Source organism: Eucalyptus grandis, chromosome 8 (genome assembly GCF_016545825.1).
Source record: "Eucalyptus grandis isolate ANBG69807.140 chromosome 8, ASM1654582v1, whole genome shotgun sequence".
Classification (NCBI taxonomy): domain Eukaryota; kingdom Viridiplantae; phylum Streptophyta; class Magnoliopsida; order Myrtales; family Myrtaceae; genus Eucalyptus; species Eucalyptus grandis.
The window spans coordinates 15,149,490-15,165,113 of NC_052619.1; the positions used below are offsets into that span (position 1 = coordinate 15,149,490).

Genomic DNA, 15,624 nt, shown 5'->3' on the forward strand with positions numbered 1-15,624 from the left:
GCTGGAGTCGAAGCCGCAGCCGCTCGAGCTACGCTTTAGCAAGGCGCAACTCGAGATCGCAGCAGCTCGAGCGAGCTCGCGCAGCAGCTCGAGGCAAGAACTCGAGCTCGCAGCTACTCGAGCGAGCGAAGGGGGGAGGCAATGACGAGCCGCAGCCAGCGAGCGTTGCTCCCCTTCGGCGCGGGCAGATCCGGGCGAGCAACGCCGCTCGCCTTGAGCGAGCAATGCCGCCACGCTTCTGCCCAGATCTCGCGCAGACCGGGTGACCACGCTCGCCGATCTCGGGTAGATTGGCGAGATTGCTCGCCGTGACTGCGGCATCCGCCGAGCAACGCCGCTCGAGGGACGGCTCGCCGCGCCGAAGGGGGAGCAAGGCCGACCGAGAAGGAGCGCCGAAGGGGGAGCGACGCCTGAGCGGAGGAGGAGGGCCGAACGGAGAGCAACGCCGACCGGGAACGCACTGGAGTCGCCGGAGTGAGGAGTCGCCTGAGAGTTAGCCGAGTGGGAGCCGCCGAGAGATGGAAGACACGCCGGAAACGGAAGAACGAAGCTTCACCCGAGAGGAGCGACGACGAGCACGCACGAAGAGTTCTTCTTCGCTTTGTTCCGAATTTGTTCTTTTGTTTCTTTCGTTTTTGTTCTTTGTTCCGTCGAAGAAGTGTTTCTTTTCAAAAGAAACAACTTTTTTGTTTCTTTTTTTCGTTCCTATTTCGTTCAAAACAAAAAAAAAAAAGGGAGCAAAAGCAAAAAACGCAACCAAACGCGTTTCTTTCCTTTTGTTCCCTAACACTTTCCGTACGTAAGTGTTCCTAAACACTTTTGGAGTGTTACCATGCACGCCCTTATTGTCCACCTCGTCCGCCCAACTTTCCACTGGTTCACGATTCGTCTCGAACGTTTCTTGCATGCCACTTGTTTTCCTCGTGCTGCTGCTGTAAACAAAGTGACCGGAACCCACTTCCGCAACATCGTACTACTGTCATCAGTTGAATTTATGATGCGTCGCCTTCATTTCATAGTGACCACGACTCAGGAATCATCCCGTAAGAGATTCGAAGACGAGCGCGCCACATGGAAATAGCACACCAGCACAGCAGAGCAGTCGATGGAGCGAACTGTTGGTGGTAATCTAATTGGTAAGTCTTCGTCGGTGGAAGGTGCTTTCAATTTTCAAATCATGACCTAACAAAACTATTCTCGGACTTAAAACGACAGCCACCTAGGAAAGTTATTCTCTCGTCTCTGCTCACGAAAGTAAAAACATATTCTTCACGTTTTTTACAGTTGATGCTTCCAAAAGGTCTTGACGTTTACGAGTCAAAGTGAAAGACTCTTTTGAACGGGCATAACTGATGACAGAGAAGCCGTGTCATGCACACGCTTGCATGTCGAAGTCATTGGACCAAAGTTGAGGCTTGCTAGGGTCGATATTAGCAATTTTCAACTAAAATTAATCGGAATGACTAAATTGGCATAATTAGAATAAGAAAAATTTACATAATTGAAAAGTTTAGAACTAAATTAATTGTGGTACAATAATTTTAAGACCTTTTAGACCCAACTCCAAACACGATTCCCTTGGGGACAACTTCGTGTGTCGCCTACGAGAAATCTGACGTTCTAAGTTAGGTATGCATATTCCAAATGCTAACAACAGGGATATTTTTTATTAATAGGCCAGTGCTGGTCTCCTACGCAGGCATTATTCCCCCATTTTAATACGTCTCTTACAACAGCCAGTCTCAAAAAATAATCTTGTCTTCGATGCTTATCCTTTCCTCCAGACGCATTGGAATAAAAATTTCACGGTCAACTCCGTCCATGATTGGAAGAGCTATACTAATAGATGCATTGCGTGCAATTTGTGTCGATTCACCCCTTTACCCTTGTGTCTAATCAGCTCCTTTTGTGCCTTTATGGTGAATCTTGCTAGTTCTTTCAAATTATAAATTTTGTTTGGCATTTGTAATCAAATTGACGAATTTTCTTTTCTTGGATATGTCCTATTTTAACTCGCCTTTTTTTTTCGGACTTTTTGTTCCGTCTCTTTGCGAAACATGAGAGTCAAACCCACCGCCTGAAAGAAAACGTCTTCATCTTTGCATTTTCTTATATGAGAGGAACTCAAGACAAGTTTTGATCTTTCCTACTTTAATTTTCCTTTCTCTTTCTCAAACTTCTATTCTGTTTTTTTGTGAAGCATGGGAGCCGAACTCACCACTTGAAAAGAAATGTCCCCATCTTTGCCTTTTCTTATTTGAGTGGAACTCGTGACAAGTCATCGCATCTTAGGTTCACGCCAGGCAAGGACAGAACTACACGCTCTTTGTAGTTTTGAATGACCCAACACTGCCTCGCCGACAATTCTAAAACAAGCAACGAAGTTTTGGGGGAAGAATAATACAACGTGGCGAGTAGACATTTTAACAAAAGCAAACAAAAGGCAAACAAGGATGGATGGTGATGAGTTCTGTTCATCGTGTGGTTGGATTCGCTTCATCTTCTCACCACTCATCTACCCATCTTTTCCTCCTCCGGATCCAAGAAGATCCCCCCCTACCATATCTGTCGATTGAGGTACGGTTGGAGGCAGTTTTCCCTTACCCGAATCGGAGGAGAACATCACTGTTAGATACCCGATCTAAAAGCTTCAACCGATGGCCAGAGGTAGATTGGCTTTCCAGTCTGGTTAAGCAAGTGATGTCGGATACATTATCATTCCTTTCTCACGTGCAAGCTGGGTTAAGAACGACAAGTGAAATTTGACGAATAGAGCTACACGCACAAGAAAAAATCGGGGTACAACTTGGTTCTTATTTCATACTAAAATGTTGGACCTAAAAGTTTAGCTCGGCAAATGGAGAGATGCGCACTTAAACTCTATGAAATACTTTAATGATGGCCTTTTTAATCGAATAATTGACCTAAGACCTAATTTCTATCTGCTAATCCTAGGAAAAGAAAAGATGAAGAAGAAAGGTTGGGTTTTGCTCATAATTACACGCTTATTCCACAAGTCGAATTGACCTAAGACCTAATTTCTGTGGAGGGTAGTGGAGGACGCTTTCGGCACACACTCGCATTATCACCTACGGACGGACTCGAATTGAGGGACGCACACAAGTCGCAGCTTCCTTCTAAAGTTCTTTTTGGAAAGAGTAATCAATGCCAATCGTATTAAAGAAGTCCCTAATATGCCGTGCTTCGAAAAGTTCATCCAACGTTTACCAACGCGTGATAATTTAACTTAGGGGGATTAAAGTATTCTACTTAGTAAAATCTGAAATTCCCTCGTGCACATGTCGAGTATTTTCCCTCTCAAGTCGATGACTGGGGGTCGTACCTGTTCAGATTTTCGTCTCAAGCTTTGTCGGTACAATTTGAACAATCTCAGACATGCTTTTCTTGGATGGACACGTCGACGATCGCATGTATTTCTGATCTAGCTAGAATGCCCTTTCTTTGCTCACCTAATGCTACTCGTGGCAAAAAACCGATGAAGAAGCTGAGGCGACTTTAATAATTCAAAAGCCACGATTTTGTTTGGTATTCACAAATAAAACAATCAATTTGTTACGTCACAATGGTCATATATAATGAACAAATATATTCTTGCTTTTGATTAGAGGTCCCTTAGCACCGTCTAATAATTCGATTGGACCTATCTACGTAACTTAGCATTATCTAGCCCCTTACCTCCTTTAAAGAATTCCTCAGGAACAAAGCTTATTTGATTATGGCCATCAGGTTAGGTTCTTGTTCCGAAAGGAAACGACAAGCTGGTCGCAAGTCCCGGATGAGCAAAATTCCATTAATAATACGACTTTAGTGCTGCGTATCGATCGCAGGATCTTGTCATTTATGATTTGCCGCCAGTTATTTTAAAAGAAGAATTAAAATCATTGTTTGGACTCTATCTAATCTTGGAAAATTATGTGTTATTTAAAATCAATATTTAATTGATAATCCCACAAGAAAGTTCTAAGCGTTTCCCATAAGAACACTCAATTCCCGAACCCTTCACCCTCCATCGTCCCACCAATGCCCCAAATCCCGGACCGAGTCAAAACTTCCATTGCCGCGTCGAGATTGTTTGGCCAGCGTCATGCACGAAAGATGTTATTTCGGATTTTAATGGTCGTTATAAATTTCGGATTTTTCTTACGTTAGTGTAGAATTAGATGTTCTTGAAGGTGACCCTCCGGGTGATTTTGTCTTTGGGGCATGTATAAGGTTGTACCGACGTAAGACGTAATCGAATCGATGGAAGAGAATCTAGCGCTTTTGGAGATTTAGTACGAGATCTTCTCAGGTTAATTTCGAGACGTCATTATTTGAACATAAAACACGCATGATATTAAAACGCAGAATAGGAAATCCAATCTGTATTCCCATCAATAACGGAAACAGGGTACGATAATTTCCTAAAACAGAGGACAGGGGATGCAGGGTTCCCACGTCCAGTCCGATCGAGTCATATCGCGGGGACGAACGCGTCCGGAAACGATGGCGTCGCCGCAATCACGATCGAATCTTGGGGACCAATCATGGGTAGGGCTCAGTTCTTGTTCTTCAGGAGCGCCGCGCGCAGCTCGGCCACGTCGATCTCCTCCGCGCGGTTCTCGGGTCTGTAGTACCCGGTCTTCGGGTCGGGCACCCACGAGACGCGCTCGGTGGATCTGGCCGTCTCCTCCCCGGTCTTCTTCGACATCACGGCGCTCCTGGTCGCCCCTGTTTTCGCGACGCTCGAAGCAACCCCTTGCGACGCCGCCGCGTACCCGCGCCTGAACAAGAATCACGTCCAGCGGTTAAGCAAAATGAACACGCACGCGAACAAACGCGAGGTTAAAGATAGAAACTTTATCGAACCCGTGTAGAAAAGAAGGGGAAGGAGACGGAGCAACAAGAACGCTCTGTCAACCCCTGTTTTCCGGGTAGAAAACATAGAAAGAACCATCGTCCGAAACGAGAAAGGAGAGGCGAGGAAACGGGAAGTACCTGGCGAAGGAGGCGGAGATGCCGTCGACGAGGACGGCCGAGAAAAGCTTGGCGTTGGAGAGCGAGCGAGCCATTGCTATGAAGGTTGCGCAAAGGAATCGAAGAGAGAAAGAGGGGGGTGGTTTCCTCTGGCTGCTGCTTCTCGACGCTGCTGAGCGAGAGAGGGAAAGCTGCTTCTTGGTTTCTGGAAGCTCTCTCTCTCTCTCTCTTTCTCTGCGATTCAGATGGGTTGGAGAGACAGAGGAGGCGATGGGCTTGTATATATAGAGCCTAGAGGTGGTGGGGGACGGATGAGAGAGAGAGAGAGAGAGAGAGAGAGAGCGTCGTGAAGGAGAAGGAGAGAAGGGACGGAGAAAGGAGGTCCATAGGTAGGGGCCAGGTCAAAGACGCCTTTTCTGCTTGGCCACTTGGTGATGACTACGTCGACCGGTTTTATGAAGTTTTTCTTATTTCTTCAATTCGTTCGTATCGATCCAAAATGGAGCAATTCAAAAGGAATATATTTTTGAAAAAAAGAAAAAGGAAGATATTTGGGAAAATATAAAAATATATATATCTCAATTTTTTTGACTCAGCCATATTCAAAAGGAATATATTTTTTGAAAAAGAAAAAGAAAAAGGAAGATATTTGGGAAAATATGAAAAAAAAAAATATCTCAATTTTTTGACTTGGCCATCCATCCATATATATATATATATAATTCACATGGCTCTAAGTAAGAGACCGTATCGAAAAGACAAAATTATCTCGGCCTTGCAAATTCATTTGGATATTTGGCTTAGGGTTTGGGTTATTGTGATTTTTAATGGATTTTGAGTGTTTTGGGCAGGTAAGAGAATTTAGAATTTGGGAATAGGCATTTTCCAAAGACAAAATTTGCGTTTTCTTAAATAAAGATGTAAGGATAGGTGATGCAAATGCGTGAAGTGGTCTCCAAAAATAAAACTTTGACCTGCTCATTAAGTGGACTCTGGGCATGCTTGAGCTCGAACCTCTTGAGGTCGTATCCAGGCATGCCCAAGGTTGCCCTGCTAAGGGAAAAAATATGTGCAGGCTAGCGGGGCACCTTCCTTGTAATTTTTAGATTTTTTAGCTAAAAAGATAAATAGACATGATAAATAGTTGGAAAATATTTTCAGGTGGGGTATGTTTTTTCATATACTCAATCTAATCTTTTGTTGCAATTATGGGGTAACTAATTATTACTTAACCATGTTAGGAATTGTGTGGACATATAGATTTGTGATAATGTTTGTGCCCTTTCACTTCTGCTATGTGAATAGCGAACGAGCATGGTTCCACACCACTTGTGCTAAGGAAAAGAATGTATATCTTATCCCAAGTGCGATTTTTATCGAGTGCTTCTACCTCTTCTTTCTGAGCATCGAAAGCTGACAAAAAGGCATGTAAAGCAGGCGAAACTTTATTGTATCGAATATAATCCTGTATAGGAAATTGAGTAGAATGAGAAGTGGTGAAGTCAGAAGTTTAGAGCCTGTTTGGCAACGTGCCAAACAGATTCTGATTTTTTGTTCTCAGAATCAGTTTGGGACGAGAATTGTGTTTGATAAAATTTTTGTTCCCAAGAACAGATTGAGAAGAGAATTGAGAATAAAAAAAAAAATATGATTCTCTGTCTGAGAATCAAAAAAAGAATCAAAACAGTGAAAGTCTCATTCTTCCCTTCCATCACCCCGCGATTGTCGTCCACCACCGCCCACTGACGTCCGCCGCCACCCACCGCCACTGCCGCCGTCCGCCGGTCAGGCGAGCTCGCCAGAGGCAAGCCCAGCCACCGGCGAGGCCAAGCCTCGCTAGCAGCTGGGCGAGGCTCGGCCTCACCGGTGGCCAGGCGGGCCTCGCCTGCCTCACCGGTGGCAGCCGACTCGCCCCCCCACCGAGGTCGGCCCACCGAGGGCCGGCGACGCCCGTGAGCATCGTCGGCCCTCATCTCGGCCAATCACGATCCGGCGAGCATCGCCGGCCCTCATCTGGCCGGTCGTCGATCCGGCAACTAGCCACATGAAGAAGAATAATAATAGGAGAAAAGGGAAAAAAGAAAAGAAAAAAAGTAAAAAAAAAAATATTTAAAAATTAAAAGAAATTGATTTGGAACATAATCAATTAGCATGGTATCAAACGCAATTCTATTTCAGAATAAAAAAATTTGGAAAGTTACCAAACGTGTTTTTTTACTTAGAATCAATTCCCGAGAACAAAATAAAAAATAATCATTTCTAGTCAGAATTAGTTCCCGGGAACAGAATCGTTACCAAACGCGCCTTTAGTTGATGGCTGTGAAACCGAAAGGTCCTATAGGAGCAGAGGGAGCAGGTGTAGGCTCTTCTATCTCATATCAAACGTGTTTTTTTACTTAGCATCAATTCCCGGGAACAAAATGAAAAATAATCATTTATAGTCAGAATTAGTTCCCGGGAACAGAATCGTTACCAAACGCGCCTTTAGTTGATGGCTGTGAAACCGAAAGGTCCTATAGGAGTAGGGGGAGCAGGTGTAGGCTCTTCTATCTCAACAATTTCATCCACTTGCTTTGGAGCAATAGCAAGATCGCTGATATTATCACTAATGCAATCAATGACAATCGGCAAGGGAGCATCTTAAACACTGAACCCGCTATAGTCTAATTCAGTATCACTATTCTCCCTCTGTAGTTGATCCCTACTAGAAAAGACATGCGAGTCTCATCAAAGACATCATTACGGGAGATGAAAAACCTTCTTAGTAAATAGATCAAAACATTTATACCCCTTGTTGATAGAGAAGTAACCAATAAAAACACAATTGCGAGCATGGGGATCAAGTTTTTCCCTTGAGAGTGCATAAAACAAATGCTCCCAAATAACTGAAAATGTGACATATTCAATGGTCACCCAATAATCACCTCCGTTGGAGATTTGTAGCGTAAGATCTTATTGGGGAGACAATTAATCAAGTAACAACTAGTGAGCACTACGTAAGACCAATATGTCTTGAGAAAGTTACCATGAAATCACAAAACTCTTGTCACTTCAACTATGTGACAGTTTTTCCATTTAAGCCATTCTGTTGAAGGTTGCCAACACAGGAAAAAAAAAATTCACAATGGGCTGCTGGCAGTGCGCTATTACAACAACAATAAAGAACTCCGATTCTCAATCACCAACAGACAAACGGAAGCATTGACAATGGAGCTGATCTTAGGATCGTGTCTTGCTTTAATACCATGTTTTAATGATGATCATGTATAGAAGATATATAAAAGAAGAGAAAATGGACACTCAATAGTTAACTTGGTTGGAGTGAGCAAGAATACAATTCCTTGGAATCTTACATCCACAGTGGTGAATCTCGTTTCCTTTGAAGAGGCTTCATTATCCTTAATTAGAGAGCAATACAGTGAGTTATAGTAATTGATTTGGTAGATGTGGCTATCACATAATCCAGTTAGATTTCCTACTATATTGGAATTAGGATGATCTGACATCTTCATCTTTCCAACAAAGACTCTTTTTAAACGTGCTTTCAAAATTATAAACTATAAATATCTTAAGTAATTCAACCTTACTAAAAGGTACAATACTTGCGATTTCGACAGTGTCTTGAAAAATGTCATTAAGACTCCCTTCATTTCACGGACAATAATTTTCAAAAAAACATTTTCTAGATTTTCCAATAGTTGTTTTAGGAAAATAAATTAGTTGAGGAAAACATTTTTCATGAAGAGAAAAAAGTCTTTTAAGATAAGAGAAATATTTTCTGTTTTTGAGAAAGAGAAAATATTTTCCTCACTCACTTTTCCTTCACACCCATGTTAACATTTCCATTTCTTTTTTCATTTTTAAAAATTCCAATTTTTATTCTTTTTCTTTTTCTTTTTCTTTTTTTCTTTTTTTTTTTAAGCTTTGCTCGCCCAATTGGCGGTGAGCTAGGGCTCCAGGCCCGTTGATCTAGCTCCCCACTCGCCTTCAACCGACCGAAGACAAAGAAGACAAAAACAAAGAAAAAGGTAAATAGAAAATAATTTAGAATTCTATTTTTAGAAAAAATAATTAAAAATTAGATTAAAATAAAAAATAAAAAAATAATTGAAAAGAGTTTACAAAGGAAAAGATTTTCCCTGCCGAACAACTAAAAATATTTTTTGCTTCTTTTCATGTTTTGGCCAAACACCGAAAAACAATTATATTTTTCTAGGAAGATGACTTCTTAAAAACTAATTTTTAGAAAAGTTACGAACGGAGCCTAAACTTACCTTTGTTTGCTCTCGAGGACCAACTTTTTCTTGGGGGTTTCGTGGAGAATAAAATGAGCATTGTCGTGGGGAGTATTGCATCATGTTTCTCGAAGCAAGGGGACGACAGAAGGTTCGGCCGAGCTAATCAAATGGACGGGTGTCTGGACAAGCTGACTCGTTCTCCGGTCACCATCCGAGCACGTGAAACGAGCTCTGTTTTCTTCACGAGGAATCCACGGCGTTGCCTCCGACTCCTGTAGATTGACAAAAACGAAAGCGACGTCGATGGGGTGGGGATCGTGGCGGCACACGCGTCGAGCGGAAATCAGAAGGATGGCGGCGTCGGCGAAGACGCTACCGTGTTCCGGACGGTCCCCGCCCCCACCACCCGCCCCTCGTGAAAGCAAAATGCTTTTCACGTCCAACGTTAATCTAGGATTAGCAAAGCAAGCGAAAAAGAATAAAAAAACGTGTAACGATTCTTCGGGGCATTATATGCGACGGAATCATTACTTTCTTTTTAGGTTTCACCGACCGAGATTGTCCTGGGTACTCATTAAGCAATTAATTGAAAAATATTACTATTTTTCAAGATTAAGCACGTTCGTAATGAGCATGTAACAGGTCTCTTGGGGGGTGTTTATAAGGAAATTCAAGTAAGAGATATTATATTCACTCGTTTTTCGGATATCATGGACAATAACGGTGTGTATGGACTCGCACTTTCTTTGTGGAGTGCAATATTATCACTTCACAATATACTTACACATAAATATATATCCATCGATGTGTGACATGCACTGTTTTTATCTTCATAACGAGTCGTGAGACTTTCATGTATAAAAATATGTCTCGAAAAAAATAATTAAAAAAAAAAGACAATTGAGAACATTTTTGTAAAGGATTTTTATGAGTGCTTCCCAAACACTCATTAATTATATATAATGAGAAAATGTTTTGATTTGCAACACATCAGTTACACATAGCATGAGAAAGATAATGAATTTGCAATTATTATTATTATATCTTGAATGAGTGTTGGACAAGTGTCTCAGCACTCTAGTTACCAAATTATTTTCTAAAAATAACAGAAATAAGTCATGAATTCCGATTCAATGTGTTATATCATTTTTAAACTTTTAATTTTATTCAACATGATTCATAAATTTTTTATTATATGTTTAGTTTAATCTCTGGGTTACATTCATGTTCAATATTTTGCTATCATTAATTCAAGTTCAAAGACGATACTGACATTTTGATATAATTTATAAATTAGATTGAATATCTATAAAAAAAAAAATTATGGGCCACACTAAATAAATAACATTTTAAAGAAGATGTTATATATTGAATCGAAATTTGAGAATTGTTTATATAATTATTTCGTAATCAAACGGAGAGAGGCATCTGGGATCCATATTGGCCACAGCTTTTGCCAACTGGACGCACCTGGGATGTTTGCGGGTCACAGCTTTTCGCCAACTTGGCGGGCCGCCGGTGGAGCCAATGAGCGCAGAGCGAGGCTGGTTCTCCTCCCGTGGTCACTTCTGCGCTGCTGCTCGTGTTCATATCTGATACGCGCCTTTTCCCCCTCACGAGCTTTTGCCAAAAAAATTCACGAAAAAGAAAAATTGATGGTTGCCTACATTCACACCTCCACGCAGGCCATATTCCAAAATAAATAAATAAATAAAATGATTATGTTGGCTTCTGGCATGGCTAATGACGGCGACGTGCATGATGAATGCGTCGGTCGAGCCCCATCGATGCCGTTGTCGACTTCAACTAAAAGCAAGGTATCATTGTAGTAGCGTTCCGGCTCGTTCAATTAATATTGACAATTTTTACCATCGACACAAGTAAGTATGTTCACATCAAACCTAATCATATCAATACCTAACGAAAAACGATCGGCCACTTCATATCATGAATGAATCGATCGATTATATAATAGCTCTAAACTGATTATGATGCGTGTAAAAACGTCACTTATAGTAAAACTTAAAATGTCTTCTTATACTTTTAAGGCACATATTCATGAAAATTATACGCGGCATGGCTATTCAACTGAGTAGGACACGCCAGAGGGTTGTGGGATGTTCGGATGACGCCATAGCCAGGTTACATCGTTTTCAATTACCACTAACGTGTGACAATCATCGATTAAGAGCTACTTTCGAATTGATTTATCTCTGTGTCCACCTACCCAATACCGAGAAAGAACCCCCGTGGGCTTTGTTTCTTCTCTAGAGCGGTCGTGGGTTCTTCGGATGCACCGCGATAGAATGGTTTTCGATATTACTTTGTTCTAATCATCTACTTTCAATTTTGCCGATCGAAGCATGCGAGTTCCTTTCGTCTAAAGGGAGGGGAGGCTGCTAGAACTTAAATCAAGACGAGGAAACCTCGAGCATAGAAAACACCCCAACATGGTTGGGACTAAACTTGATAGCAATGGAGCGATGGACGCGGAATAAGGCTAGGAATTAGCAGGACTGTCACGAGACCATGTCAAGAAAGCTCAATCTTTAATGCTGTGCTTGCCTTAAAACAAAGCAGTTCATAATAATCTCTCGTTCGAGGCAATAGATTACTAACAATTTCCTAAGAAAGTGGAGAGGGGATGCAGATTCCCGTTACAAACCAATCGAATCAGTATCGCGGGACGAGCCTCGCCACAATCGCGATCGAATCATGGAGATCGATTAAGATCAGTTATCGTTAGGTGGGTTCAGTTCTTGTTCTTCAAGAGCATCGCGCGCAGCTCAGCCACGTCGATCTCCTCGGCGCGGTTCTCGGGCCTGTAGTACCCGGTCTTCGGGTCGGGCACCCACGATACCCTCTCGGTGGATCTAGCCTTCTCCTCCCCTGTTTGCTTCGACATCACGGTGCTCCTGGTCGCCCCTGTTTTCGCGAAGCTCGAAGCAACTCCTTGAGATGCTGCCGCGTACCCTCGTCTGCACGGGAATCACGTCACGCGGTTAGGCAAGATAAAACATTCAACCGAACACGAGGAAAAGATCGAGACTTTGTCGAACGCCGTTTCAATTCGACGCCAGAAACAAAGGGGAAGGAAACGGAGGAACAAGAACGCTCTGTTCAACCCTTTTTTTTAAGAAGAAAACAGAGACCCGTCATCCGAAACGAGGAGGGGACGGCGAGAGAACGCGAAGTACCTGGCGATGGAAGCGGAGATGCCGTCGACGAGGGCGGCCGAGAAAAGCTTGGCGTTCGAGAGCGAGCGAGCCATTGATATGACGGTTGCACAAAGAATCGAAGAGAAAGAGGAGTTTGGTCAGCTGTATCTCGACGCCGCCGTAGAAAGAGTCCTGTTTCCCACGGAAGCGAGAGAGGGAAGCTGTTTCTTGGCTTCTGAAAACTCTCTTCACTCTCTGCGTTTAAGATGGGTTTGGAGAGAGAGGAGGGTTGGGGCTATATATACAGAGGTGGTGAGAGAGAGAGAGGGAGAGAGGGAGAGAGGGAGGCGCTGTGAAGGAGCGAAGGGACAGAGAAAGAAGGTCCATAGGTTGGGGCCAGGTCAAAGACGGCTTTTTGTGCTTGGCCAGTTGGTGATGATTACGTCCAGCCGTCCTGTGGAAATTTTTTTCTCTTGTTTCTTTTACTCGTTCACATTGACCTAGAATAGAGCTGCTTCAAAAGGAAGATACATGGGATAATATAAAAATTATATATACCTCTATGTTTTTCCTTATACTATGCGAATTGTGAATGGACATTGTTCTGGCTCTGCTAGGAAAAAGAAATACGCATCATATTAGTTTTCAATATTTTTTGTTCTCGAAACTATCAAACCAACAGAGTTAGAAAATCTCTCGTTGAATACTCATAAGTCAATTTAAACTTTACTATCTAAAGTAAGTGAGTCTAAACTAAAATATATGATATATTAAGTAAGATCTTCAATTTTAATTAACTTAACTTATGTTTTATAGTCACTTGTTAACAGGACTTTCTCTTGCATAATTTACCCAAAATATGCTCTTTTTCAGTAAAACAAAAAATAACAATCGACCAATCCGTCTAGAAAACAAGTCAAGGCGGAGGATGTCATTGTATATCAGCAAGCATCATCATAACGAGAGAGTCTTCTTCACGTTGCTGGAAAAGCAGAGCGGAGGAAAGCAGAAGCTTCTGCTCGCTCGAGTCAAGTCAGCGCGGTCCTAAAGGACTCGCACGAGAAGTTGACTCGTTCTTTCTTAGGCCTGTCCCCATCCGAGCACGTGAAGCGAGCTTTCCTCCTTCGCGAGGAATTAGCGGCGTTCCTTCCTTCTGGCTCCGGTGAAAATGCTCTGTAACTCATAAAAGAAAGTAATTCGCGGCTGTCGATTGGGTGGAGCCAGCGGGGATCGCGGCCGCACGCGTGTCGAGCAGGAAGAGAAGAATCGCGGCGGCGAAGACGCTCCCGCGTTCTGGAAGGTCCCGAGTTTTTTTTTTTTTTTTTGGATAAAAAATGCGTTACACGTTCGCTTGTTAATTTAGGATTGCGAAACAAAACAGGAAAACATTGTAATGATTTGAATGCTTTCGTGGGTTTCACCGACCGAGCGTCCTGGGTGCTAATTAACATTTAAAGAATTTACAATTTCATTGCAACTATTGTTATCACATTATACATTAGGGATGAGTATGTTCCGAATGGACAGTTTCCACTCTAAAATAAAAAAACTACCCATTAAGAAGTGGCTCCAAAAAAATTTGAACTGGGAACAATCCGTTGATTTATAATTAGACATTGTTTGGCCGATTATCAAACATGACCTAATTTATCCATTAACAAATGACATATGTATTTTTTTTTTTCTTCTTAGAGAGCAATAAGACATTGATTTATTATAATATATCTCAACACAATGATAAAAGATAGCACAATCAAAGACACTTTTTGTAAAAGATTTCATGTTTTCTGAATATATTTAATGAGATAATATTTCGATTTATGAAGCATCCGTTGAACATAATACGAGGAAGGCGATGCATAAAAACATTAGTATTTTTTCTCTTAAATGGGCGTTGAACAAATGCCTCCAGAACTCTGGTTAGAAAATCATTTTAGAAATATGGATATTGAAAATTAAACCTAAACGGAGAGAGAAGGCAATTGGGATGATGTCCGGATCAAAGCTTGTGGCCAACTTGACGCAGCTTTTTGCCCAACTTGACAACTCGACCGAGGGAGCCAATGAGCTCGGTGCGATGCCGGTTCGCCTTAGGCAGTCACGTCCATGTTGTTTTAGCTCAATGTTCAAGAGGAAATTCTCCCATTTCCGACCGTCTCACTTGCGCGTTGACGTTTGATCTCGCACCTTTTTACTTTGCGAGCTTTGTGAGAATTCACAAAATGATAAATAAAATAAAAAAATCGACGATTGGGCACTCGTATTCGCAAGCACTTGCTAGGGCCAAATTTTCGAAATAAATTAATAAATAAATACCCATACATCAATAGGAATAAATAGTTTTAACTTTCAGATTATATCTGAAATCTATTATCTCGAACAGGTTCCTTAGATTTTGAAATCTATAACATATTCCGTAAGTCTTGAAACTTGAAATCTACATTGTCATAAATTTCAAAATTAGTTCTAAATTTTACTTAGATTATATCTATATTATTAATTGAATATTTATAATGAATCAGCAATTTTAATGATCATTATTTTATTATTACAATTCATTCACCGGTGGTTCTTTTGGATCACAGCTTTTTTGCCAACTCGACTAGCCGCGGGCAGAGCCAATGAGCGCAGCACGGGGCCAGATCACCTCCCGTGGTCGCGTCTGCGTTGCTGCTCGTGCTCATGCCTGCTTTGCGCCTTTTCCCCGTCGAGGGATTTTACCAAATAAATCACGAAAAAGAGAAATTGACGGTTACCCACGTTCACACGCCCAAAGCAGGCCATCCATTAAAATAAATAAATAAATAAATCCGCACAGCAAAAATAACCTCATTGTCCAAACTACACTAAAAAAAATGATTACGTTGGCTTCTGACTTGGACTAATGACATGATGATTGCGTCGGTCGAGCCCCGTCTACGCTGTCGTTTTCTTCGACAAAAAGCGACATCATTTTGGTGACGTTTCGCTTGGCCTCGTGTTTTCAATTAACACGGTCAACTTTCGACGGCAGACAGGATTAAGTATGTTCACGTCGTCGAGCCTAATCGTATCGATACCTAAAAATAAAAGTAAAAAGGCTGGTGGCTAAAGACTGGTGGCTTCATATCACGAGTGAATCGATCCATTTATATGTAAATTTATAATAGATATCTAGGTGTGCATATTAGCATGTTAGTTATCATGTCGCTCCCACACTTTTAACTAAATTTAAAATGTCTTTATATACTTTTATGACACATTTTCACAAA

General features: G+C 41.9%; 2 protein-coding genes across 2 annotated transcripts; both read right to left on the bottom strand.

The window, feature by feature from the left end:
- Positions 1-4,355: 4,355 nt before the first annotated feature.
- On the bottom strand, positions 4,356-5,239 carry LOC120286733 (protein SENESCENCE-ASSOCIATED GENE 21, mitochondrial-like). The gene is made up of 2 exons (XM_039299190.1): positions 4,999-5,239; positions 4,356-4,784 (listed from the first exon to the last, which is right to left on the bottom strand). The coding sequence occupies exons 1-2, from the start codon at positions 5,070-5,072 to the stop codon at positions 4,559-4,561; spliced, it is 300 nt and encodes a 99-aa protein (XP_039155124.1). The 5' UTR covers positions 5,073-5,239; the 3' UTR covers positions 4,356-4,558.
- Positions 5,240-11,747: 6,508 nt separating this feature from the next.
- Positions 11,748-12,660, bottom strand: LOC104456745 (protein SENESCENCE-ASSOCIATED GENE 21, mitochondrial). Its single transcript, XM_010071600.3, has 2 exons — positions 12,413-12,660; positions 11,748-12,193 (listed from the first exon to the last, which is right to left on the bottom strand). The coding sequence occupies exons 1-2, from the start codon at positions 12,484-12,486 to the stop codon at positions 11,968-11,970; spliced, it is 300 nt and encodes a 99-aa protein (XP_010069902.2). The 5' UTR covers positions 12,487-12,660; the 3' UTR covers positions 11,748-11,967.
- Positions 12,661-15,624: the final 2,964 nt, after the last annotated feature.